Here is a 25,050-nt window from a genome sequence, read left to right on the forward strand (position 1 = left end):
GTTTTAAATGCACTTCTCCATGAGTAAGGTGTTTCTTTAGATAATGGATTTGATATTTGATAGTAACTTACAGGATGACCCTCCTCTTCCTTCTCCTTTTCCTCCTCCTCCTCCTTTTGTGGTCCTCTTATTTCCATGTAATGATTCCATGGCCTCACAAAAACCATCAGGGTCGAGGGCATGGCCGCTCTGCGAGCGTGAGTGCTGGGCCGGGTGCTCTGAGACAGAGCCAGGAGCTCCTGAAGATCCCCCTGCAGCCTGTCCCCATTCTGTCTGCTGGAAGCTGCTCCCAGACCGGCAGCGGTACCGTGTGTCTCTGCGACTGGAGTTTCATTCAGACCTCCAGAGAACGGCAAGCACTGGTGCTTCTCCTCCTTCTCCCTGTCCCAGGGCCCCTCCCTTTCCTGTTCTGTTATGGCGATGACCCCTTTGCCCCTTGGAGAACATTAAGAGAGGGAGGGACAGACGTGGAATGTGCCAACTTTCCTACATTTGCTGGCATTTGCTGGTTGGCTTCAGCCACACAATGGGCACACAGAATCAGGCCAGGGTCATTGAGCAGCTGGCCTTGTGCCTACCTGTGTTGCAAGAGGGACCAGCATTGAGCACTGAGTCTGGGGGACTGCGGCAGAGCCTGGAACCTTCTGGGGACACTTAGCTCCATGCATAGCAGGTTTGTGCAAGAAGGAACGTCTTAGGGGCCTGGCTCTGCACCCTGTAGTGTGGCCTGGACCTTACCATCTGCCTTGTGCATAATCACAAGGAGCGGGGAGACCTTGCCAGACTTCTGCCCCGACCTCTGTGCTCATTACTGTGCTGCAGCCGCTGCTGGGAAGGATGTGGTCAGGCTGCGTCCTCGGCAGCCCCGGGGCAGAGAGCCATCCTCTCAGCCTCTGTGGGCCGCTGCTATTTCACCCTCCTCATGGAAGACAGTATTTTTATTCATCCATCCAGTGTTTATAAACGTTTATTCTCCTCTGTGCTGCCTTCTGTCTTCCCTGCTGACTGGCCATCAGGAGGTCCAGATGGGGGATTAGCCCAGGACGGAAGAGTAGTCAGGGCCTTCTCAGTTTAGACCCCTCAGTGTGTGAGAGGAATGTGGAGGACGAGGGGTGATTGTGGCCGGTGGCTTAACCTGGACCCCTGCCTTTCCAAGCTGGATTTGCCTCAGGGTGCCTTCTAGCCTCTGGAGAGCCAAAGCAACTTGTTACTCAAAATTAATTAGCAGTTCAAAGAGTGACGTTTTGGCTTCCCTGAGGATAGATCAGAGCACCAGCTTTGATACTTTCAGATCACAACTCTGAAGGGTTGGTTCTTGGATCAATCGCTAGTCCTCATTGAGCAGGTACTAAGTACTGTATCAGGCATTCTATTAGATATTTTACCCAATACTCTTTTAATCCTTGAAATAACACTGCAAAGTAAATTCCCCTTCTTACAGAGGAAGAAATGTGTTCAAACATTTCAGAGTAACTCATTAGCAATTAATTACTGAATGCCTCCTAAGCACTACGCATTACGTTACGATCAGTGTATAGGACAGACAAAAGCTGTACTCCTCTGTGCATGGCTCTTGGGGTCCAGCAAGGGAAGACAGCCCGCAGTCAGTTACACAGCTTGTCAGTGGTGGTCGGTACAGAGGAGGAAGTGGAGTGGGAAGGGGAAGGAATGCCAGGAGTGTATGCCAGCCATCAGGGTTGTGGACGGCAGATCAGGGAGGCTTCACCAAAGAGTTGACAGCTGCATGAGCCTGAAGGCACAGGTTTGGGGTGGAGGAAGGGACGCCAGGTGGAAGGAGTGGTAAATGCAAGGTCGGTGGCTGTAGATGGTGAGAGCACTCAATTCTAAAACCAGGTTCTTGGGTTTTGGTACCAGGGTTTGAACTCACAACCTTGTACTTGTGAGGCAGGTCTGGTGCCACGGAGCCATATCCCTGGCCCTAAAACGAGGCTTTTTATAACTCACAGTACTGCCTTTCTGGGAGTTCTTCTGTAGCCCTGTTCGAATGCAGATCTAACAGTTTATGTTTTAATATTTGATTTGATAGGATGCTTATTTTGTACAGCTGCTACACTGTAAGCATAGGAGTACGCCCTGCCTTAGGAAACATAGAGCTCAGAGGGGGAGTGATCACCTGTGTGTATGAAGGGCGCAAGAGAAGTCTGCCCCCCAGACTCTGGATGGTACCCTCTCAGGTGCCTTCCCACCTGGCCCTCGGACCAGGTGGTCTGTGGTCTGAAGTCACATTCCCGAGCCGGTGTAGGTGAGTGGTAGAGGAAAAGGAAGCAGAGATACACAGGGCTTTCCAGGGTGGACACCTGAGAACCATGGGGAGGGTGCAGACTGGAGTGTGGTCCACAGCCTGGCGTCTGAGAAGTGGGCGGGACTTGTCTGGGTGTGAGCAGAGGAGGGACAGATGGTGTCTCCCCTGGTAATCAGAAGGGCTGGTACTGCTATTAACTGGCTGCCCCAGAGAGAGCAGAGGGGAGTTAACAAAGCAGGTACCAAGGAATCGTGACTGGGCCTGGCTGTGGTGGAGGTTTTTATCCTCCTAGGATCCCTCTTCCTCCAGAGTATGGAGCCCTTCCTGCACTTAGCCCTCCTCGGGGAGGAGTGAGCAGGTTCACACAGTGCTTGGGGCCCTGGTCGGGAGGCTGGCACTCTTGGCCTCCTGCGTCTCTGTAGCCGGGTGAGTGGAGGGCAGGGGTCTGGCTTGGGGGAGCTGTCTGTCCGTCCATCTGTCCGTTAATGTGGATGGGAAAGTGAAGCAATGGGTTGGGTCTGTCTTTTCCTGAGTATGTGCTGTGACAAAGGAAGTTGCAACATGTTTTTCTTTTTTTTAATAGAGTAAGATAGGAGGGTAAAAACAACATTTTCCAGTAACTTCAAAAAAGGACTTGTTTTTGATGTGGTTATCGCCCTGCTCCCACAGCGCCCTTTATTGTATTTCTTATGCCTTTCTTCCTCACTGTACCTGCCAGGCTGCCTCTCAGACTGGGTCTGGGCAGCAGGCGGGCTGTGGCCCCTGAGGGAAAGGAGCTGAGTTCGCCTGGGAGAACCACAGAGGCACCTGGCCTAGGGTCCCTGGGTGGGCAGGGGAAGCTGGTTGCCTGTCCTTTGAGGCTGGAGCTGTCTGAATAGGACAGGTGGTTCCTGCTGCCCACCTGGCGTCTCTGCTGCCACACTCTGGGCCGTGTGTACTTAGTGTCCCAGAAGGCTGAGGCAGACACGCTTTGTGTTTACCTTCGATCTGTGCCTCAGCAACACTGGAGAAAGGACCCAGGATGTGCGTGGGAGGCAGAAGCCAAGCCTGGGCGAGCACATGTTCATCTGGAGGCCTTGGTGGTTTGATTTTGGCCTCTGTGGGAGCTGGGCAAGAATCCAGTTGTGTTTGGAAATGTAGAGATGATAGATTTTCCTGATGAAAACTTTTGAAGTCTGAAGAGTAGTGGGACTTTCTCCTTCCTACCTCTCTTTACCCTCTCTCCCTCTTTTGTTTTGGTGTGATTCATTTCCTTTCCCCTGCCTTGGCTACATTAAGATAGCCCCAGAGTTCCAGTACAGTCCTTAGCCGAGGAAGTGGTGCTGTGGGTCATCATCCCTGCCCTAGGATGCAGCCATCAGCAAGCCTGTGTTGTGCTGCTGCTGATTATTTTCCTGGCAGAAGAAGGTAAAGTCCTAAGAGTAAGTTTTGTTTGAGTGCTTTGTTCTAGGTACTGCTGCATCATTTTCAAGGGACACAGAACTCCTGTCTTCCATTTTCTTTGAAGGCGATCTCTGTTCTGTGTGCTCAGAGAGCATGGTGGTGGATGGCCCAGGGCCTGAACTGGCTTGTTTCCTGCTTCCCACAGTGGCTACATCACCCTTTTCCACAGGAAGCTGCCCTGGCCAATCTGGTAGCCAGTAGCCACATATGCCTATTTAAATTACCGTTAACATTAAATCACATCGAAAACCATTCCTGATAGCAGCCATGTCAGTGCTCCGTAGCCAGATGGAGCACAGAACTACTCTCACCTGAGGACCCTGAGGTAGCCATCCTGCTCCCAGGTGAGGTTACTCCTGAGCTGGAAGGGAACCTGGCAGACAGGAGAGGTTCTGAGGCCCCCATGAGAGTGCAGAAGGCCACCATTCACCTTGTTCAGGACTTCATCCCAAAACGGGCTGTTCTCTGGTGGGGGCCCCAGCTTGGGCTGCTGCTCTGTGGTGGGGTACGCGTCAAGGGCTGGTTCCCTGGCAGCACTCTGGTTTCTCTGCCTCTGGACTCTGCAGAGCTGGTGCTCAGGAGTGAGTGTTTCATGTGCTCCCCAGTGGCAGTTACCTGGACTTGGCAGCCACCCCCTAACCTGAGCTCAGATTCCTGTAGTGATGGGGAGCTAACTCCTTGCCATTAAGAAAGCCCATGTGGGTACAGTTCTACATTCACTGAATCAGAACCTGCTTCCTGACCTTGTAAAATCCTCCTGTGCACCTGGCCTTTCCCAGAGCCTTACAGACTGTGTTTCCTCCCCTGCCCCTGCCCCTGCCCCTGGGAATCAGGGCACATCTGCTTTATCCACCAAGTCCGCTAGGGAGATGCAGAGACCGGGCATCGCTCCTGCCACCCTTCCAGCAGCCGGCCTTGCTGAGAGCCTGAGGAAAGGAGTGAGTCCCAGGGAGAGTCCCAAGCACTGTCCAGCTGGGGTGGGCGAGGTGTCCCCTTCACTCTGCATCCTGTTCCCACTGGCAGGCATCATTACCACAGGCTCTTCAGGAGCATGCACCTGGCTTTCTGCAGGACCTCGAGGGATTCAGCTGTCCACACCCGTTCGCATAATAGATACGATCACAGATATCGTTTCTGTCCAGGAGGGCTTGGATCTCCTCTGGCATCTCCTCTGACCTCTGCAGAGCACGGACTCCTCATCATGGTGCGTGAGATGCTGGGCTTGACCTTCCTGTCTGCCCCGCCCTTCCAGGAGCTCATCCTCCTTCCCACCCCGCTCTGCATGCCGATGCTTGTCTCTTCTTGGTCCTTCATGTTTCCATCCTTCTGTCTCCTTTCTGGTAAAATTGTGTCATGCTTTGAGGCTCAGGTAAGACTGCCTGCCCATGACTCCAGTTCCAGGCAGAGCCAGCTGTACTAGATGTGCCTGGGGCAGCTGTACTGTCCGAGTGGCTGCTGTGAATTTGAGTGACAGTCACCACCGTGTGTCCTCCCTTGCTAGACTGGGCTCCTCAAGGTCAAGTACTGTGCCGCGTGGGCTTGGTGTCTCCAGGTGTGACACAGTGCTCGGCACTTCCTACGGTGCAGTGCACACTACACAAGTGTATCCAGTTTTGGATTCTGACAAAGCTGCCTGGACCTGAAGCCCTTTCCAGGCACCAGTGTTCTCACCCTACGTGGCCTGCAGCTGATGAGCTCCAGTGAGAAAAGTGCTGCTTAGCAGCTGATAATGAACAAGCAGGGATGAGGCTTTGGCTGTTTCAGAGGCAAAACCGGTATTTAAACAATACACTTTTTTAAATCAAGCATTAAAAGTGTCAGCTTCAGAAGCAGCTGCTTCCAAACAACTCCGCCCAGTTATAGGAGATAATTGGAATAGTGAGTGAGCTAGGCCCAAGAAGAGCCAGCAGGAGGGGGCTGGATAGGGCATTGGAAGCCTGAGGGCACCTTAACCGCTTCCTTGTTGCTCTAGGATACCGAGCTGGGGCTGCCGGTATGGGCGGGGCTTCCTTAGAAAGGCCTTTAGTGGCCTCTTCACTCCCAGCATCCTCTCCGAATCATTTGCCAAGTGAGAGAAAAGAGAAATTGGGAAATACAGGGTAGGAATAAACTGTGGCCTTTATCCTAAGGTGATGAAGTGCACACCTTTAAAAGTACTTAATTTATATTTTCAATAGGGACCCCTCAGCACTGCCTGATGGATGACACCTCATCTGTTTCCTTCTGGTGCTCCTGAGGAAGGAAGGGGGCAGGCTAACATGAGGGCCGGCCCCTCCCTTCTAGGTCAGAACCACAGCAGGAGGGGTTCCCCAGTCTCTTGATGATACCCAGATACTAACCACAGCCGCAGGCTCCCCTGGGAACAGCGGTGCAGGGGGCAGAGCTTCCTGTGCAGGGGGTGGAGCTCTGGGGCCCTGTGCCCTGGGTGTGGGACACACCTGCGTCTGTCCTCGGCGTGGGTGGAGTCCAGAGGGAGACCTGCTCTCATATCTGCTCCGTTAGGAGTGAAGCACAAAGCCCACCCCAGGAAGTCAAAGAGGCCCCCCCGGGCAGGGTCTCTTCCACAAGTTCATCCCAAGCTGCAGGGGCTGTATTTTTCCATCCCAAAGCCAGAGTTTGTCTGACAATTTTTCTTCAGCAGGAAGGGGTACTTCTTTCAAATCCAGAGGAAGGTTTGAACTCTCCGGTTGGATATGAGGTTTGTGTTTGTGAGTTTTGAACGCTGTGCTCTGCCTGAGTGCCTCTCCTCATCGTTTCCTGTGCATCATTATCATTATCTGGCCCAGGGTGGAGGGGAGTTGGGGGGAAGCGTTCAGGCCCCTGGTTAGTCTGGCTTCATTGGCCTTCCTCTCCTTTCAGGTTTCTCTGCTGAAATTAGTGCTGTTGGCTGTGCTTCCCCAGACCTCGTGCAGTGGCTGTGGCGGGGACTTCTCACGAAGCCCGAGTGTGAACACTGAGGGCGGTCACCACTCACCTCACAGACAGCTGTAACGCAGCTGGCGAGGTCTGGGGCGGGGAGGATTTGGTAAAGGAATAAAGCCCGCTGAGGGTCCGCCTCTGCTCCTTGGTGGCTTGAGCGTGTGCATAGGTTCAGTTCTTTTTACGAACTTGAAAAGGTCCTTGTGGAAGCTTCCTCAGCCCTGGGCCTGTGGAGTGAAAATGCCATGCGTGCACTGCCGCTTCGCTGGGTGTCCATTCGTCTGCTGGTGGGTGGAAGCTGATGAAGGGAAACGTGGCAGCACGGCATTCTCATTTCTCCACATGGAGAAGAGCTGGGTGCACTGAGGAAGGAGTCACTGTCTCTCCAAGCACTGGTGCGCATCCTGAGATGCTCTGTGCTGCCATGATTGGGAACGTTCTGCAGTGCGCGTTGCCATGTTAAATCCTCTGCAAAGTTCTGCATTCATAGACTCTGTTTTAAGTGTATTTTACCTAGTGCATCTGACACAGGGAAGTCTTCTTTACATCCTACAGGATACATCTGAGAAAGGCAATAGAGTCTCCATCCTCTGGGCGACCTGTCCCGTGATTCAGACAGGAAGTCACCCAACTTGGGTCAACTTGGTTAGGGTCAGGCTTGATGAGAAGGTGTACATGTGCTGTGTGCAGGGAGGTGTGGTAGAGAAGGGCCGGCAGGTGGCTTCTATTGGAGTTGGCTTTGTCTGTATCCCTGTTGGCTTTGTGCTTCTGGAGAAGCTTTTGTCCTGGCTTGAAAACGCTGAATAGCAGCTACATCTGTCAGGCCTGCAAAGCGGCGGTTTGCAGTGTGGGGGGTGAATGAGCAGTCTGTAGACATCTAGTCCTGCTTGAGGCCCAGGCTGCACAGAGAGCCTGGGCCTTGGAGCAGGGAGGGGCTGGGATCCCGAGGCAGCTGCTTGCTAATTCTGGAAGTGGCAGGGAACAAGATTTATAGTGCCCTTATCTCCCTGTGTTCTCCTTTCCTTGGGGGAGAGTCTCTTGGCTCTCGAGGGGCAGGTAGCAAGAAGCAGGTGGTGTGGAGATTTCCTCCCCTCTACCTCGCTCGAGGTGACCTGGGGCAGAGATACTAAGCTCCCTAGTACTGGGGGAGCTGAGATAAAGGCATTTTGGTTGAAATTTAAGGAAGAGCTCAGAATTGTGAGATAGATTTACTGAAGTTGGTATACTTTTTAATATTTGAGAGTCTTGGCTAGAATTGCTTTTAGACCATTGGTGACGGAAGCGGGATATGAATGATTGGTCCCCAGATGGCCAGCTCCCTGAGGAATGCCTGGAGGGCCTCACCGGATTCTGCCTCGGAACAGACCCAGGCCAGGGGATTCCCAGGGCCTATTGCAGGCCTCGGCCCTTCTGGCATGTCTTTGCCAGGAGGCCATGGTTATTTCCAAGGACACTGGCAATGAGAACAGATGGGGGTGTGGGGTGGGAGTCAGGCACTCTTCCTGGGGACTGTCCAATTCCAGTGTTGGGAGCCCTTGGTTAATGAAGGCAGGTCCAGGATTTCCTGTCTCATGTGTACTTTATTGATTGACTTAGTGTTTTTGAAGGCAGCTTTCCTCCTCCCACGTGAGGGATGGGGCTGGTTAGGCAGTTCTTGGGGGAAAATCTGGTGAGAAGTCCTCCATCCCCAGCTCTTTGGGCCTGCTCCCTGCCTTTCTTCAGCTACAGCAAAGACTCAGTCTCAGCTAGGTAAGTAGCGAACTCAGTCCGGGGGCGGGGTCACCCTGTGCTAGAGGAAAGAGACAGATGCTGCTCCCCAGGCTCCTGGTGGCCCGGAAGTCTGGGTGGGCCAATTTTGGTTTGAGAAGCAGCAGGGTTAGCCACTGCCACCGGCTGGGGTTGTGTTCACAGACTCCTGGGCCCCAGCCTTTCTGGAGGGGCCAGCAGCTCTGCCCCCTAGAACTTGCTGTGGCTCCCGGGAGCCTTGCAAGGAACCTCGGATTCAATTGAGGTGAGGTTTGTGCCCATGGGTAGAAGGTGGGTGACTCTTCCTTCCTCTTGCAGTTGGTGGGGGGCTGTATCAGTTCTGCAGCAAGACCCTCAGGCCTCTTTTAGACAAACCGGCCATGATGGAAATTCTTTCTTACCCCTTGCTGGGACTTGACTTATTCCAACATCTTCAGTTTTTTTCAGGCCATGGCATTGGCTGGACGATAAGACTTTGACCTGCTGTGCCCCAAGACTAGAAGGCAGGGTGGTGTCCAAGCCCCATCCCATGTCTCTCTCACCTGCCCTTCCTTCCTCCTTCCATTCAGCCCAGTGGACCTTGTTGGTTCCAGTGTGTGGTAGGCTTGTGACTGGGGTGTGGGGCTTTACTCTTATGTTCCTTTTCCTCACAGGTTCTAGCCTTACTGGGCCTCCATTTACTGTCTGACCCTACTTGCAGCTGTGACACACCTGGATCTCAAAGCGTGTCCTGTTGTTTTTCTTATGTGACGGAGATCCCAGATGTTCTCTAGGTGACTGGCCATAGCTATCCCAGGTGCAGAATGGGACTTCCTAGTGCCCAGATGCTCCAGAAACTTCCTCCAGGGCCCCATTTTGGAGTGCTCACCTCTGAGCAGTCTGCCCACCCTCCCCTCCTTCCCAAGGAGAATGGTGGGAGGAAGTCCTGCCGGAGGTTGTTTTGGGTTATGAGGTAATGGTCTTTGGCTTGAGAGACATATGCATCCTTCTTTAAGGTGGCCAGTAGTTCTAGATCCTTGGGTTTCCCTGGAAACCAGAGTGGCTGAGACTGAGAAGGAAGGGGCTGGTTGAGAGCACTGAGATCTGGGAGGGATTCCTTGGGTCTGTTGTGCTTTTCCAGGGAATCCATAGCATCTTCTTGGATAGCATAGGAGGTAGATAGTACAGAGGAGGAGGCCGAGTGTGTAGGTGCTCAGCGATGTTAAGTGCAGAATTCGTCTAGGACCGGCGCTCTGCTTCGCTTGGTAAACTCCAGCATATGTGCCTTTGAGGCTTAGGGCCATCAAGTGGACAGACCGTACCGTAGTAGGTTGTCAGTCTTGTGTGCAGTCAGGTTTAAATGAGCAGTGTCACTGGGGCAGGGAGGGAGGTAGAGTAGGTGATCTCAAAATTACTGAAATCGAACTTTCAAAATATTAGTGAATTCTTTCTTTACCACTTTTATATCTACTCTACCAAACAGGTCTGTCTCCTTAATTCTGTTGGATTTTCATAGTGTTACGGATCCCAGAAACCCGCTGGGTGGGTGTGGGGATAGAGTGGGGAGAGCCCTTTGCGCATTGGCTCAACTGCACCGACCCCAAGTTCCCAGTCCAGCGCTGCTTGCACCCAGGCTCTTTCTCTGAGGGCAGTGACAAGGCAGCAGGCTTCTTGCCTGTGTTGAAGGATGAAACCTGCTGGAGCCCTCTGAGCTGTGACTGGCACCTGCATTCTTTGGTTCCTATCTAGAGAAGTGGTTTGCAGAGATGCTGTGAATGTAGATGCTCGGAGCCAGAAATTGTGCGGGATCTTCTACTGAGCCCTTCTCTGTACGTGGAGCCCACCAGCCAAGGCCAGAGGGGCAGGGACTGTCCCTGATCACACACGGTCTCACGGTGACGGAACTGGCCCCGTAGGAACGAGAGTTCATGACCAGAGTTCTGAGCACCAGCCTCGCGTGTGTCCCTTCTCAGCCAGTCCTGCCCCTTCCCAGGCCTTTAGCAGTTCTGACCTCGAGAGGCTCCAAGGAGGTTGAAACTGGTCCACTCTCCTCCCCTTGCACTCTCCTCCCACGACCTCCTGACCACCTCTTTCCCTTTTGCTTCTTGCTATTGGCTGTCACTTCTTTCCTACAACATTTTATTGTGAGATATTTCGCATATGTGGCAAACTGGAAAGAGCTTTCGGTGAACACCCACATGCTCAGTCGTCTAGACTCTGCTGTTTACCTCTTCCTGTTGGCTTTATCAAGCCTCTTTCCATCTTTCGGTCTGTGTCCATTTACAGCCCAGGCTTACTCTGGGGATGCGTTTCATAGTACGTTGCTGGTATCCGTGTGTTTTACTCCCAAACAGTTCAGCATATGTAGCCATTAATGAGGGCTCAGTCATTTGTGCATGCATCTTTGGGGGGGTGTTAAAATTTATGTAACAGTGAAATGTGTAAGTCTCACGTTAGTTACTACAGGCTTGGTGAGTTTTGATGAATGTTTGCATGTGTGCGACTCAAGCTTCTTCGGCATGGGGGACAAAGGTTTGATTGTCCTAAGTTCCCTCTACTTCTTTCCTAGCCATCCCCTCAGAAAATCACAGTTCTGACTTTTTCCCCTATGGTTTGGTTTTTCCTGTTGTGGAACGCCATGTAAATGGGATAATTGGCATGAATGCCTTCATGTGGGGTTTGTCCACAAGGTTGCTTGTTTTGCTCCTTTTTATGTTGAGAAGTATTCCGTTGCTTTGGTATAATTGGGTTATCCATTCTCCTGTTGATGGGCATTTGGGTTGTTTCCAGTTTTTGACTACGATGGATAAAGCTCCAAGGAGCATTCTTGCACAAGTCTTTTTGTGGACATGATGTTTTCATTTCGCTTAGGTAAATACCTAGGGGTGTGATCGCTGTGTTACTGAGGCTCTTGCTTCTTGTTCCTGCCTGCCTCTCAGCTCTCACATACTCTGCACTTCAAAGTGTGACTCTTAGGAAGTGCTTCATTGCCCATGTAGGTGAATGTCTCACCCAACTTCAGTTGTCCTTTAGAGCTCACCAGACTCCTGCTCTGCTGATGCCAGGAGAGGGCTGAGTGCCTTGTGACGTTCCTGCTGTGGTTCCTTCTGTGCTCCTACAATTTCCCTGGAGGAGACACATAGGGTGGGTCTCATTCAAGCTGCTTTGTGTGACAGCTCTGTAGGATTTTAGGATTCTTACCACTCCCAGTGCCTCAGCTTCCTTCAGGGTTTGTCTTCCTTGGGCCAGTGGTCCCTGCTGATTGGACTGTTTTTCATGGGTCCTGGTTCTCAGATCTGTGACACTCTTGTCCTCCTAGGGGAGTTTCAAGCTCTTATTTCAAATGTCCTGCCTAGGATTGAGTGCTGGAATTTAGGTGTGGGTTCTAGATGTGTGAGAAGTAAGGACAGAGCATGGCTGGATTTGAATCTCTGCACGATCCAGGTACTTGATCTGTCACCGAGCTGAAGCCAGTGCTTACTCTTCAGGGGCCACATCATAGTCTCAGATCACACGAGTGACTGTCAAAAATACTGGAATCTAAGGCTGTCTTAATGCTCAGCTTGAAGTACTGTTGAGCCTCTGATGTTACAGTGTTGACTGTGTACTTTCTACTTGTCATCGTCTCTGTTAACCTTTGCCACCACCAGCTGAGAAAGGAATTAACATTAACTTAGTAAAAACTCTGGTTTAGAACAGCAATTTTAGCTTTGATGTTACTGACCTTTTAGATCAAATAAATCTTTGGTGGAGGTTGTCTTGTGCTTTGTAGGAATTAGCAGCTTCTCTTGCCTCTACTCTTTAGATGCCAGTTGAAATCGTCTAATTAACCCTTCAAGTTGTGACAGTCACCAAATATCTCCTGCAGGGCAACATCAGCCCAGGTTGACAACTGTTTCCCAGTGTAGATTTTCCCAGAGGGTAAACTTTCCAGTAGTCAGGAGTCACCAAAGCGTCACACACTTGCAGACTGGTCTCTGCACAGTCGTCCTGTTCTTATGGTTCTGATACGCATGACTGATTTACCAGGAGTTAGACAGTGCCAGGCCTCCCATTTCAGTCACTGTGGTGCGTCAACTCATGGAACATGAACTTGGCTCTGAGTGCTGCAGTCCACAGGGCCTACGTACGTAGCAGATGCTCACAGCGGTCACAGGCCGGTCACGCTGCTTCTTTAAGAGCCAGTGATTGATTGCTGCCTCTCTGTTTGTCTCACACACAGACAGGAAGGTGTGTGGTTGTGTTGCCTCCTTACCTCCTTGAGAAACTCATGTGATGGTTTATAAAAAGTGGACAGTCCCTAGAGGGGATCGGCCAGTGGCATGAAATCTCAGCAAAGAAGTAGGAAGTAGTAACGCTGGAGGTGCAGTCGAGCCCAGTGTGACAGGCTGGAGAACGGGCAGCTGGCCGCAGGAACTCGGACCCTGCCACTGTCCTGGGCTATGCTCCTGTGGACAGAGGAGCTCGGGGTGGGCAGTGGCGCACGGACAGCCCGGGGACAGGGTCCTGACGGAGGGGGTGCCATCGGGACAGGACTGCACATCGACAACACTCTGGAGCTGCTTCACCATAAGGAGAGCACGGAGGGTAAAATGTCAGAGGCGGGTGCAGAGGAGCGTAAGCGCGAGAAAGCACGGATGGGACCATTCTGCGTGTCTGGAAGTGATGGAGCGGCCAGCACCGTCCCAGGGCTCAGGCTGACAATTACACAGAGAAGTAAAACACTTGTCCTCAGTATCTCCAGTGTTCTAAATCACAGCATACTAAATATGAGTTTTACTGTTTTTAACTTGCTCATTCATTTATAACTTGACGGCATTTTTATACTTTATTTTTTTGGTACCAGGGATTGAACTCAGGACCTTGCGCTTGCAAGGCAGGCGGCAAGAACCACTGAGCTAAATTCCCGGCCCTTTTATACTATTTTGACAGAAAAATTTAAAGGTCATGAGACAGTTACACTTTTTTTCCAGTGGTGATTAGGGTTGGTTTGCATGGCCATTTTTGTGGTTTCATGTGGCTTTACAAACCAAGGTGAGCGCTCACACGCACAGACACACGTGCACACACATTGCTTTTGCTTTTTCAGAACATCCTATGAGCTGGGCATGGCAGCACAGGCCTGTGATCCCAGCACTGTGGAGGCTAAAGCAGGAGGATCGCTGTGAGTGTGGGGTCAGCCTGGGCTACATAGACCTCAAGGCCAGTCTGAACTACATAGCGAGACTCTGTCTTGAGAAAAAAAGGTTTCTTTACAATGGTGTCATATTAGGATCATATTATTATTATTATTATTATTGTCTTTTTTTTTTTGGTACCAGGGATTGAACGAACTCCAGTCCTTGCACTTGTGAGGCAGGCAGCAAAACCACTGAGCTAAATTCCCAGCCCTGTTAGGATTATATTATATTGGATCAAATTGCAACTTGCCTTTTATCATGCATGAATATTTATTTGTTTGTTTGTTTTTGGTACGGATTGAACTGGGGTCCTTGTGCCTGCGAGGCAGGCTGAGGAACCACTGGGCTAAATCCCCGGCATGAATATCTATTTGAAGGGCTTTCAATATCTGTGTATCTAGATCTACTTTGTGTGTGTGTGGTTTTTTGTTTTTTTTTTTGATAGGGGGGATTGAACTCTGGACCTTGTGCTTGCAAGGCAGGTGGTGGCACCACTGAGCTAAATCTCCGGCCCCTACCTCGTTGTTTTGATAATTGCATATTATTCTATGGTAGGATGTACAATAATCTATTTTAGTAGCTTTTACTGATAGAGATTTTATTTCCAGTTTGAAGAGGGCAGTGCTGACACAGTTGTTTGACAGAGACTATCCTTAGCTCCTTTGAAGGGTGAGGTTGATGGAGAGTTGGGAAGTGCAGCTGGTGAAGGCCAGGCAAACTACCAAGCTTAAGGCTGGGCTTTGAAACTGGGGCAGTCTAATTTTAGACTCTTGCTTGTAACCACAATGCTCTATACTTTCTCTTTCCTTTTCTAGAAGCAGCTTTTAATAACAAGAACAACAACAAACAAAAGTTTATGGAGCCAGGAGCAACTCTAAGTACAGTTACACTGTTACCATTAACTAAGCAACAGCCCGACCAGGTAGATGCTACTGCTACCACTGTGTTACAGCTAGGGCCTAGAGCGCAGGAAGCTGGGACACTCGCCCTGGTTCCACAGCCCGTTGGCGAGGGTGCTGTGCCCCTGCCCAGGCAGCTGGCTTCTGGCAGAGCCTTTGGTCTCACTCACGTTTGTGTTACTCAGATCTGAGTTGAGAAAGTTCTCTTTCTATGCTATTGGGAATGAGTTTTTGATTCCTACCATGTGACCTTGGGTGGGGGGTAGTTTTGGCTCATTTTCTTTCTCTCCTTGGCCATACTGTGGGTTGAACACAGGGCCTAGTGCATTCTAGGGAGGCATTGTACCACTGAGCTACATCCTTAGCCCTTTTAATTTTATTTTTAAACAAGGTGTTGCTATGTTGCCCAGAGTAGCCTGGAACTGGAGATCCTCCAGCCTCAGTCTCCTGCATAACTGGCATTACAGGTGTGTGCCACCGTACCCCATTCCATTATTTCCTTCTGCTGTAGTCTTTTAAAAGCCTGTTGGCACATCGACCGCCGGGTGTGTGTGTGGGGGGGTATTTGCAGGTTTGATTAACTTGCTGAATGGCCCAACCTCTAGCCCAGCAGGAGAAGGAACTGTCTTGTAAATAATGCCAGTGAGTGCTGACCCAGGAGTTTAACAGTCTCATGGGAATTGTGTTAGTCAGCTTTCCCATTGCTGGGGTGAAATATTTGACACCTGCAACTTGTCGCGGGTATTACGTTGCCTCTGGTTTTCAGAGCATTCTGGTCCATGGTCAGCTGGCTCCAAGGCAGAGCCGGCGTGGTGGGAGGGTGGTGGGAGGGCGTGGTGGAAGAGTGCTGCTCACACCATGGTGGTCAGGAAGCGGAGGGAGGAGCTGGGAGAAAGAACGCACCTTCCAGGTCACAGCGTCAGTGACCCGTCTCTCTTGACCAGGTTCCACCTTCGAGAACATAAGACTGGAAGATGTTTTAGATCTAAATCATAATAGGAATATAACAAGAGGAAAGAAGGACTGTTTTATTTTATTGTCTTTTATTAGTATGTCTTCATAGTCAATAGTGATCACATTCATTGTGGGGAGTTGGTACGTGTACCTGATATATCTTCTTTTTGTACCCTTTTCCTTTCCTCCCTACGTCTCTCTGTTAAGAGGGGTTAATTCTGCCTCAGAGTGGTTAGAAAGACTTCACAGGCACTTGGCACATGCTGGTCCTTGAGAAACGCAGACTGGAGGCATCAAAAGACAGGGCTTGTTAGAGGTCGTGGAGCTCAGCTTTGCTCAGGCGTGGGGTGCTGTGCCCCTTCCCAGGCAGTGCGGCTCTGGCAGAGCCTTTGCTCTCACTTCTGAGGGGGATGTTGGAGGTGGTAGAGATGAAGTGGGTAGGAGCTGGGTGACTAAGTTCAGAATTTGGATTTTATCCTTTATCTGGTGGAGATGTTTAAGAGGAAAATGTCCTGCTCAGATGCCCTTGGATGTATTGGAACAGAGCAAATGTTCCACCTGGAAGCCAGAGAGAGGGGGCAGCAAGACTGGGCAGGGCAGACAGACTTGACTCCTCCCAGAGATGCGCCTGGATGGGTTCTGTGGCAAAGCGAGGGCGAGCGAGAGGTGAGGGTGAGTCCTTCATGACTTACATCGGGGGCCTGGCTGGGTGGCCATGTCATTGCCAGTCACTCAGGTCCCGAGCAGAGTGGCCGGCCAGGGAGTTCGGCAGCCTGTCCTCGAGCTGTTTAACATCACCTTATAATTGGTCATTTACAGCCACTGCAGATATGTTCCCAATGCTCTGTCATCTCTTTCACTGTCATCCCAGAGGTCTGGCAGCAGACTGTCTTTGTGCTTTACAGCAGTCAAGGGCCCTGTGCCTGGCCTTCTTTTGGTAAATAACTTTATTCATTTTACTAAAAAGGAAATGAGACAAGTTTGCTGTGGTTTCTCAGGGAGCCCAGGCTGGTGGTGAAGGTCCAGCTTGTGATCTGTTCTTCTTTGCCAGAAGAGGCCGTTATGTTCCAGAGTCCACCCTACTTATCCCTTTCCCTTTAAACAAAGAGATGCCACTTGCTTCTATCCTTTTATTTGGCATTTTTAAAAAAATGGTTTTGTTTACAGATCTTTTCTGTTTCCCCCCTGGCTAGCCTGTGAGTCCACCAAGCCTGAGTGCTTAGTCTAGTGCAGTGATGGCGTACCTTTTAGATCAGTGATAGCAACAGTGCACTGCAGCCTGCGTGCCATGGGATCGCTCTCACTGCTGCAGTGTGCACAGCCCAGTGGCCGGGAGGGACTGTGTTCTGTCCCTGAGCCCGCGAGTGGCCGTCCTCCTTCGCCACAGGGCTGCTGAGCAATTGCCAGTAGTCCTTATGGAGCCTGCCCGTGGCTTCTTGCTGCATCCTGGGATGTGGTTTTTTTAAGATTGACATCTTGTAACTGTCTTTGTTGAGTAAAGGCACGTTGCTTCTTGGTCTAGTTTGGATTTGAGGTTTCCTTAAGAGTACACACATATGATAAAGGCTTAAATCAATCTGATGCTGGCAAAAAAAAAAGAGCCCACATACATGTGTTTCTGTGGTTGTAAATGTTTAGCTTGCTCTACTCTGAAGCAAATTCTCCTGATAGAAAAGCTGGCCATATGAGAGATGAACATTTCGTACACAAACCCCAGCCCCCCGTCCATCTCACAGCTTTGGAGGTATCCTGCTGGTCTGCCTCTGTTGCCCCTCTCTTGTGGTCTGCCTGGCCAACCGGCAGCTGTTTGAGTCTTTGGACACACCCTTCAGTAGCTGAGCTCTTTGGTTCTCCCCGTGCTGTGGCAGGACCTGTGGCTGCAGCCTCCTGCCTTCTTCCGGGATTACTGTGTTAGAGTAGCAGAGTTCATCTGTTAGACATTTGGGCAAGACCGCCACACATTTCTTGTGGGGATCCGTGCCAGAGCTGCTGCTTTGTTTCAGCATTAGGTACTGGTCTAGGCTAAGCTACTGGTTTTGTCTCTGGGCTTTTTTCTTCTCTCCTTTGAACTAAGCTATGGAGGTTACTTTCTCAGTGTGATGCTCTTGTTATTACTGGTTTTACTAACCAAAGTGTGTGTATGTGAGTCTGTGCGTGTGTGTGCACACGCTTTTAAACATCACTGGATTTTCCTTCCTGGTCAGCATTCAGCTCAGTAACCCTTCCAGTGCTTAGATCTTCAGCATGGGTGAAGGGTAATGTCTGAGCAGGTAGGAATACACTTCCCTGCCATGGAGGTGCTGGTGTTAGTGTGACCTGAGCTCTGCCGTGTGACTGCGTGGGCGAGGGGCTCAGATCTGCTCCAGGTGGCCTCCCTCTTAGCGCAGCTAGCGCTCTGCTCCATCTTCCTGTGCTCATCGTTAGCTGTTTTCTGGTGCTGGCTGTATGGAATTGTGGACCAGGGGTGTGTGCGTGCTGCCTGATTTGTGCACCCCTTTCTTCCCCGCACCTCCCTCTGCCAAGTATGGGCGGTGAAGGTGAAACTGCAGTTTCTACCTCAAATTACAACTTTAAATTTGCTCTGCACTTGTGCAGGTTGAATTGGTGGAGCTGCTCAGGCGAGAAGCAACACTCCTGACCTCCTTCCATCTCGGTCAGAAAGATCTCTGGATTTCTCAGTGGGACAGGGCAAATGCCTGTGCCTTGTTGGAAGCCACACTGTGAAGTTGCCCTGATGCACAGTCTGCCCATTCAGTCAGTGAGTGTGTATTGTGACCTTGCTGTGCCAGGTGCTGCACTGGGCCCGAAGGATGTGGAGATAAACAGGACAGGGCTGCCCAGGACCAGGAGGGAGGGGAAGCAGCCGGAGCTTAGCAGCTCAGCCGCCTTTGTCCTGAAGGTCATTCAGTCAGTCAGTCAGACTGGAGGCTGGAATCTTTGTCGTTCTCCAGGGGCCGGCCCTGGGCCAGCCGCTTCACTGGGCCTTGGTTGGTGCCCCTGTACAAGGGAGCCAGTGAGGGGCTGCATTCTGCAGGACTGGTAGGAGGATTAAATACAGCAACACTTTCCACATACGAAGTGTGCCCTGCACATGATGGGTGTGGTGCAAATGAAAACGCCCCCTTGGGGTTTCCTACCCAAGGCCCCGAGCGGCCCTGTGTGCAGTGCTCATTTCCACGTGGTCAGGCGTGCGTAGCAGTAGTGGCGGGGGCCTAGGCCACCTGCTGTCATCTCTGCCGCCTCGGCCTCCTGCGTACATCCACGCCGGGTCTGCCTTCCTCCTGAGGTGCAGGGTGGCGTCCCGATCCCTGCTTCCCCTGTCTCGAACTGGAATGGCAGCGCCTGTCTGTGGGGCGCCTGTAACCGCATCGCCATCTCAGGCCGGGTTTGGGTGAAAGACCAGAGGTACATTGCAGTCAGAATCTAAACTCTTTGATTTCATTTGTAAAAAGTTTAGGTGGATGGTAAAGATTCAAACAGCACAAAAAAACTATAAAATGAAAAGGGAAAGAAGAAAAGTATACACCTCTTTCTAGTGCCTATTTTCTGGTGTTGAGCACTGTTAACTTTTTTAAAAAATTCCTCCAGAAAAATTTAAGCAGCCACAAATCCATATGCACTTTCTCTTCTGTCTTAAGAAATAAAACAGTAACAGCAATAAAGCTACACAAAGAATTATACGTTCTAGGATTAGAAATTTAAAAAAATATATACAAAAGAAAATATCACCCATAGAGCTATAATTTATAATAAACTACTAATTAACCTTTTGGTGTGTTTGCTACTTGTCTTTATTAATACACAGTATTTTTTATATTATTGACTTTATTGGTACTTTTTATTTTTAGGTATACAGTGCAGTTGCATTCATCATTGGGATCTTGCATCTTTACATGACAGGTCTTGGTTCTCATTTTTTCCCATTCCCCTGCCCTCCCTTCACCCCCTCCACCCTCCCATATTTACAAAGACTTTGTTTCCATTTTTTCCTTTCCTCATATTTTTTCTTGTCCCTTATTTCCTTTCCCCTAGCCTTCCCACTTCCCCTGTGATCTACAGTACTTTAAGAGTTAAGAGATGTTGCTGGGTTTGGCAGTACACACGTGTAATCTTAGCTGTTTGGGAGGCTGAGATAGGAGGACTGCAAATCTGAGGCATCTAGCAAGATCCTGTATCAAAGTGAAAAAGTCTGAAGGGCTGAGAAGGGAGCTCAGTGGTAGAGTGTTGGCCTCACCATGCACCAGGCCCTAGATCCAATCCCAGTACTGGAAAAAGAAAGTCAGTTCTATTTAGGAAATTAGAACATTAAGCGCAAAGCCAGATCTCACTTTGTTCTGTGTCTGCACTCCCATTTAATAACACCCTGTTCTGTCCGCGGGGTGAGGAGCCCCTTCTTTACAAGGGTGCACAGTGTTCCCGTGTGTGGATCTGCTAACTTTTGTCGGGCCGTTACCTTACTGGGGCCTTTATGTGCTTTCCAGCCTTTTGCCATTAAAGTGCTTAATGAGTGCAGTTTGTAAGAGATTCCTGGCCGGTTGATAATCAGGTCCAAATTTGAACATTTCTACTTTTGATAGATACGACCAGATTCCTTCAAAAACTGCTATTTTATGTTTATGGCCCTATTGAATGAGTTTATGAGAAGAATGCCTTTTCTCCCAAAATCTTTGCATAAATCTGGGAGTTTTGTTTCGGTTAAACATGAAGTTTTGCCAGCCTGGTGAAACTGTCCTGTTTATCTACACATTTCTCTCTTAACGAGTTGCAGCTGGCATCTTTTCTTTGGCCATCTGTGTTCCTTTGAACTTCATGTTCTTGCTCTTCTACCCTTAGCCATTTTATCATTTAATCTTTTATCATTGATTATTTAGAGTTTAGCCTTTTATCCATCGCATGTGCAAATATTTAGAAAGTTGATCATTCAAGGTATAACTTTTTTTTGGTACAGGGGATCAAACTCAGGACCTTGCACTTTCGAGGCAGGTGTGGTGCCCTGAGCTAAATCCCTAGCCAGGCCCTCGAGATGTGACTTTTAAGCCTTTGGCTTTTTGTTGAGTACGTCTTCTGTGATCAGCCCTGTGTCTGCTCTGGGGAGTGAGGGGCCGAAGGGCTGTCATCCATGGTGGAGGTGGCTGTCTTCCTGCCTGGACGTTTTTAGGGCCTTCACGATGGGACATCCCGGTGTCAGGGTCAGCTGTGTTTTGGACAGGGATTTCCTTGTGATAAGACTCTTTTACTTTTGCCTTCCAGCAGAATGTGTGCCTGGACGTGAAGAGCAGTGCTGCCATCCATCTTACCTGTCCGCTTTCTGAGGCTTGTAAATCTCGTTAGGTTTCTGCTTAGTTCAGCTGTCTGGCCGAGTCCCATGAGAGGTTCTGGAAGGAGGACATAGGTTGTCCTGCAGGAGATGGAGAAGGAAAGGAGGCGTTTAGCCCACGTGTCTCCCGCAGTCCTGTGCTGAGCTGGGTGGAAGCTGTGCTTAGGAGCTGTCCGTGATCTCGGGGAGTGAGTCCTGAGCCTGGCAGCACTGTTTCCTTTGCAGCGTGTTTCTCATGTCCCTTCTGTAACAGTATGAGTCTCCCGTGGGCACAGGCTGCTTGGCGTTACCCTCACACACACTAGGCCAGAGAGGGCAGGTGCCCCGTGCCTCCCCTGTGACACTCTGGCTCTAGATCCAAGGATCGAAGGACCCATCGGAGACCCCTGGGATGAGGACAGTGTCCCAGCCCTGTGGCCTCCTGACTTCTTCCCACCTCCCTTCTTGGCTAGCACGGGCGGTAGGGGCTCAGTTCCCCAGGCTCTGGCTGCAGGGACAGCCCCAGGGATCTTGAGGACCGCTGTGTCTGGAGAGGGCAGTGGGGTGGGGCATGAGCTGCCTTTTGCTCAAGACTTCACAAGGGCGCCTGTGGCCTGCAGACTGGGGCAGTGCAGTCTTGGGCAGAACTGTCAGAAGCCCCAGACACTGCCTCGTGGTCCTAAGGCCGGGATGGGTGGCACTCTGATTAAAATTTGGGGAGCTAAGCTTCTTTGTCTTTTAAAGAGTATTAGAGCCGGGCGTGGTGGCGCACGCCTGTAATCCCAGCACTCGGGAGGCTGAGGCAGGAGGATTGCTGTGAGTTCAAGCCCAGGCTGGGCTACACAGTGAGTTCCAGGTCAGTCTGAACTACCTAGTGAGACCCTGTCTCAAAAACCAAAAAAAAAAAAAAAAAGACATATTAGATGCTAAACTGTCTAGGAAATAAAATATAATAAAAGTGAATCATCTGTGATTCTGTCTTTCAGAGATTATTATTAACTTACTGAGTATTGCTGTGCTTTCTGTTTCAAATATGTGGACATACATGCTCATGTGTGTCTAGATAGACAGGTTTATATGGCATAAATAAATAGATCTGGAGCCCAGGGATTATATAAGGTTTTGCAACTTGATTTTTTTACTTACTATTAGCTACTTTCCGATAAAGAAGTTGATTTTAATTGCAAATCAAGATTTGTGCTATAGAAGAACAGTGTGCCACCTCAGACAGTGACAGAGATAGTAACTCATCCTCTGATGGGAGTCTGGGAGTTCACTGCCCTGTGAAATGCTCATCTCCAGTATCTTCCCATGACTGCAGACGGAATAAACTAGGAGATGGGCGGTGGAGATGGGCAGTGGAGGTAGGAGCCCAGCCTGCGGTCTCCTGGGCCACAGCCTCAGCTCTCATTTTTTCAAAAAGCGTTTTTTTTTTCCCCCCTTGTTGCCGGCATGAGTTCGTTTGCCATGCCTGGTTCAGGTGAGCACCTGCAGGGCTTTGTGTGCCCTGAAAGCTGCATGTGTGGTTGGAACATCAGGGTAGGATCTTACGGGCACAGTCTCAGCGTGAGCAGGTTCATGTCGAAGTCACTCTCAGCGCCCTTGCTGGCCTTGCTGGCATTGCTGGCCCTCCTGACAGCTCGGGGCAGATGCCGCTCTCCCTGCCTTCCATGGAGTGCCGCGGAGGGGGCTGAGGAGCAGCAAGAGCGGGGTTCACGTTTGAGCCCCGTCACGGACATCCGAAAGGCCTGGACCGAATCTCCTGTAATGGTCATGGGCTGTCCCCCATGCAGATGAGGACGCTCCCTCCAGGGTGGGTGTGAGAAGGTGACAGCCTACGGGCCCTCCCACCTCCACTGGGCAAGCACCATGCCTGGCTGCTTCCCTGTGTGTGGCAGGGGCATCTGTGGTCCCGGGACAGAGGGACACCTGAGCTTGAAGCCCCAGGGGTTTATGTGACACACGCATGCCCCCCACGACCTCTGGGTTGTGCAGAGGTCTTCTTTGACAACATGCATCATGCAGCAGCATGTGTGGTGCCTGAATCGGGCTTTGCCTCATCCTTGGCACCAAATCAGGATCAGCCCCGGGAAGCGATGTCTTCCTTCTCCCGTTACATGCACACCCCTCCTCCAGCTGCCTAGTTTCGGTGGCATCAGGTGGGAGAACTCAGGGCTTCAGTGCCAAAGCCTGTCCCCTAACCCCGACCACGACCTCCTGGGTCCTCCACCACCCAGGGCCTGGAGCTATTAATAACAGCAGGCGTGATCGGGATCCCAGCTGCCCCCACCCCCAGCAGGACGAGCTCATGGAAGCAGGAGCAGAATAGTAGCAGCAAACACTGCAGCGCTAGCTATGCACCAAGCACCATTCCTATAATTCATACCTGTGTGTGTGAGAACCCACGAGGTCTAAGGACTTTTACTATTCCATTCATCAGATAAGGAAACCAAGGCACACAGAGTTTAAAAACTCCCTCTTTCACACAGTATAAGGAGTGGAGCTTGTGCGGGGTTGAACACTGAGGCGTGGAGCTTTTTCCTTCCCAATCTTATCCTCGTGTCTGCCTTGCCTGTGTGCTGCAGGCCCCAGGCCCTGTATTTCTTCCCTTTTCTCTGGTGTTCAGCTTGGACCTGTGATGGAAAGTCCAGGGGAAGGGCGAAGGGAGGCCAGAATGGAGGGACCATCCCTGCCCCCCATGGAGGTCCAGAACCGCCCGTCTCTCACTGCCACCATCCTGGAGGCCCTTCCCTGGGTTGTGGACCCTGTGGCTGGTCTGGACCCCTGCCACACTGGGCAGTGGCCTTGGCTGTGGCCCAGTGTGAGCACATACAACTGACCTTTTCTACAGTGCAGGAGGATTTCAGGTGCAAACTGCACGGGGCTGATTCAGTCCAGTGTGGGTGCCAGGCTTAGCACAGGCTCCCAAGTGTCACAGTTGCTCCTGGACCATGGCTTCTCAGTGGGCCGGCCTCCCGGTACAGTCTCTGGCCCTCAGAACTGTGGTCCTGGGCTCTTTGGCTTCTATTGTCCTTGTTCACGCCAGAGGAGTGTATCCTTTACCCTGTGACTCTGCCAGCTGCTGGTTGCACCAGCTGCCCTACCTAGCTCACTCTGCCGTGGCTCCGGCAGTGGCCTGGGAACTGTGGCTTCTGCCCTGTCGCCTGGCTGGGAGCTTAGCCCTGTCCCATTCTACACTTGTACTCCAGATGAGCATGTTCTCCATTGCTCTCCCTGGGCTGTCTGTGCGCCACACTATGTGTGGGTGTCCAGTGCTCAGGCTCTACCTGATGCCATCCAGGCTGCCTGACCAGTTCGAAGCTCTTGCCTTCATGATTCTGGTCGCTTTTCAAATGTAGCTAAGGATTTCCGGGAAACCCGTGCCCAGTGGGTGTCAGTTACCGTGTGGTGGGTGGGTATCTTCCTGGGAAAGGTTACTGTGGTCCTCCTCTTTCCAGTCCACTCCCTGTAGAGAAGGTGAGGACTGGTGTAGCTCTCCTCTCAGTCACCCTGGGGGGCATCTGTGAGACAGTTGGGGTAGTGGAGAGGGAGCAACAGGATGGGGTGTGCACAGAAACTTTCCCAGTGTAGGAAACACATCCGGGCGAGGAATGGGAGAGGGGAGAGAAAGGGGAGGGATTAAACAGATAAATTTGGTCATGACCTTTAGAAATGGGTTGGGAGAAAAGGTACAAATGTGCAAAGGCCTTTTTTCTTTTTTTTAAGACAGAAAAATACTCTGTCTAGCAGCTGTCCAGTACTTCTCAGTCACCTTCAAGAATATTATTTCAGAAGCCCTAATCTAGCTCCATGGGCAGGGTAGCTTGGCTTCCCTGCCCAGGCAGTGCAGGCCTGGGGTTGTGCCCTTAGGCTCTGAAACCCTGGCTCTTGGGACAGCCTGCTGAGGAGTCTGTGTGAGCCTGAAGTGTGGTGTGGACATGACCTCACTTTCCTTTGGCCTGGCATTGTGCTGCCCTTGGCGGGAGGAGCAGAACTTGCCTGGAGCCCTGGAGCCCGGGCCCCAGGTCCCAGCATGTCTGGGGCATTGTGCCCTCCCTGAGATGGCAGTAGATGGCCAGGTCTGGATCATCGCCTCCGCCTGTGGACAGAGCTGGTGGAGACTCCTGACCCCCTCTGGCTGTGAAGTCCCAAATCAACAAACTTGTCTGGGGCTCAAGCCCCTCCTGGTGGTAAACCCATAGCCACGCCATAACAAACAGCCTCAGTAAACCTGACAGCTCAGAGTCCTTCCTGGGTCTCTGGGCCTGTGGGCCTGTAGGGGGCGACAGAGGCCCTTCCTGCTGGGCTGCTCTGGAAGCTGTGCACTTTACTAAGTACAGGGCATTCTCTCACTGGGTTACACGCTTTTTT

The 25,050-nt window shown here is 51.1% G+C and overlaps 1 protein-coding gene across 3 annotated transcripts in view; it reads left to right on the forward strand.

The window, feature by feature from the left end:
- The first annotated feature begins 647 nt into the window (after positions 1 to 647).
- The window catches only part of Mapkapk2 (MAPK activated protein kinase 2), a 31,044-nt gene continuing 6,641 nt past the window's right edge, over positions 648 to 25,050 (forward strand). Inside the window, exons 1-2 of one of the 3 annotated variants that reach the window (XM_010613123.2) lie at positions 648 to 673; positions 4,730 to 4,910. In XM_010613123.2, coding sequence (XP_010611425.1) covers positions 663 to 673; positions 4,730 to 4,910 — 192 coding nt within the window. In that variant the 5' untranslated portion in view covers positions 648 to 662. Of the gene's footprint in view, positions 674 to 4,729; positions 4,911 to 14,371; positions 14,453 to 25,050 lie in introns of those variants that run through there. The other 2 variants (XM_010613124.2, XM_010613125.2) reach the window with 2 other exon arrangements.

Source organism: Fukomys damarensis, unplaced genomic scaffold (assembly GCF_012274545.1).
Source record: "Fukomys damarensis isolate Sample0158 unplaced genomic scaffold, DMR_v1.0_HiC HiC_scaffold_11, whole genome shotgun sequence".
Taxonomy (NCBI): Eukaryota; Metazoa; Chordata; class Mammalia; order Rodentia; family Bathyergidae; genus Fukomys; species Fukomys damarensis.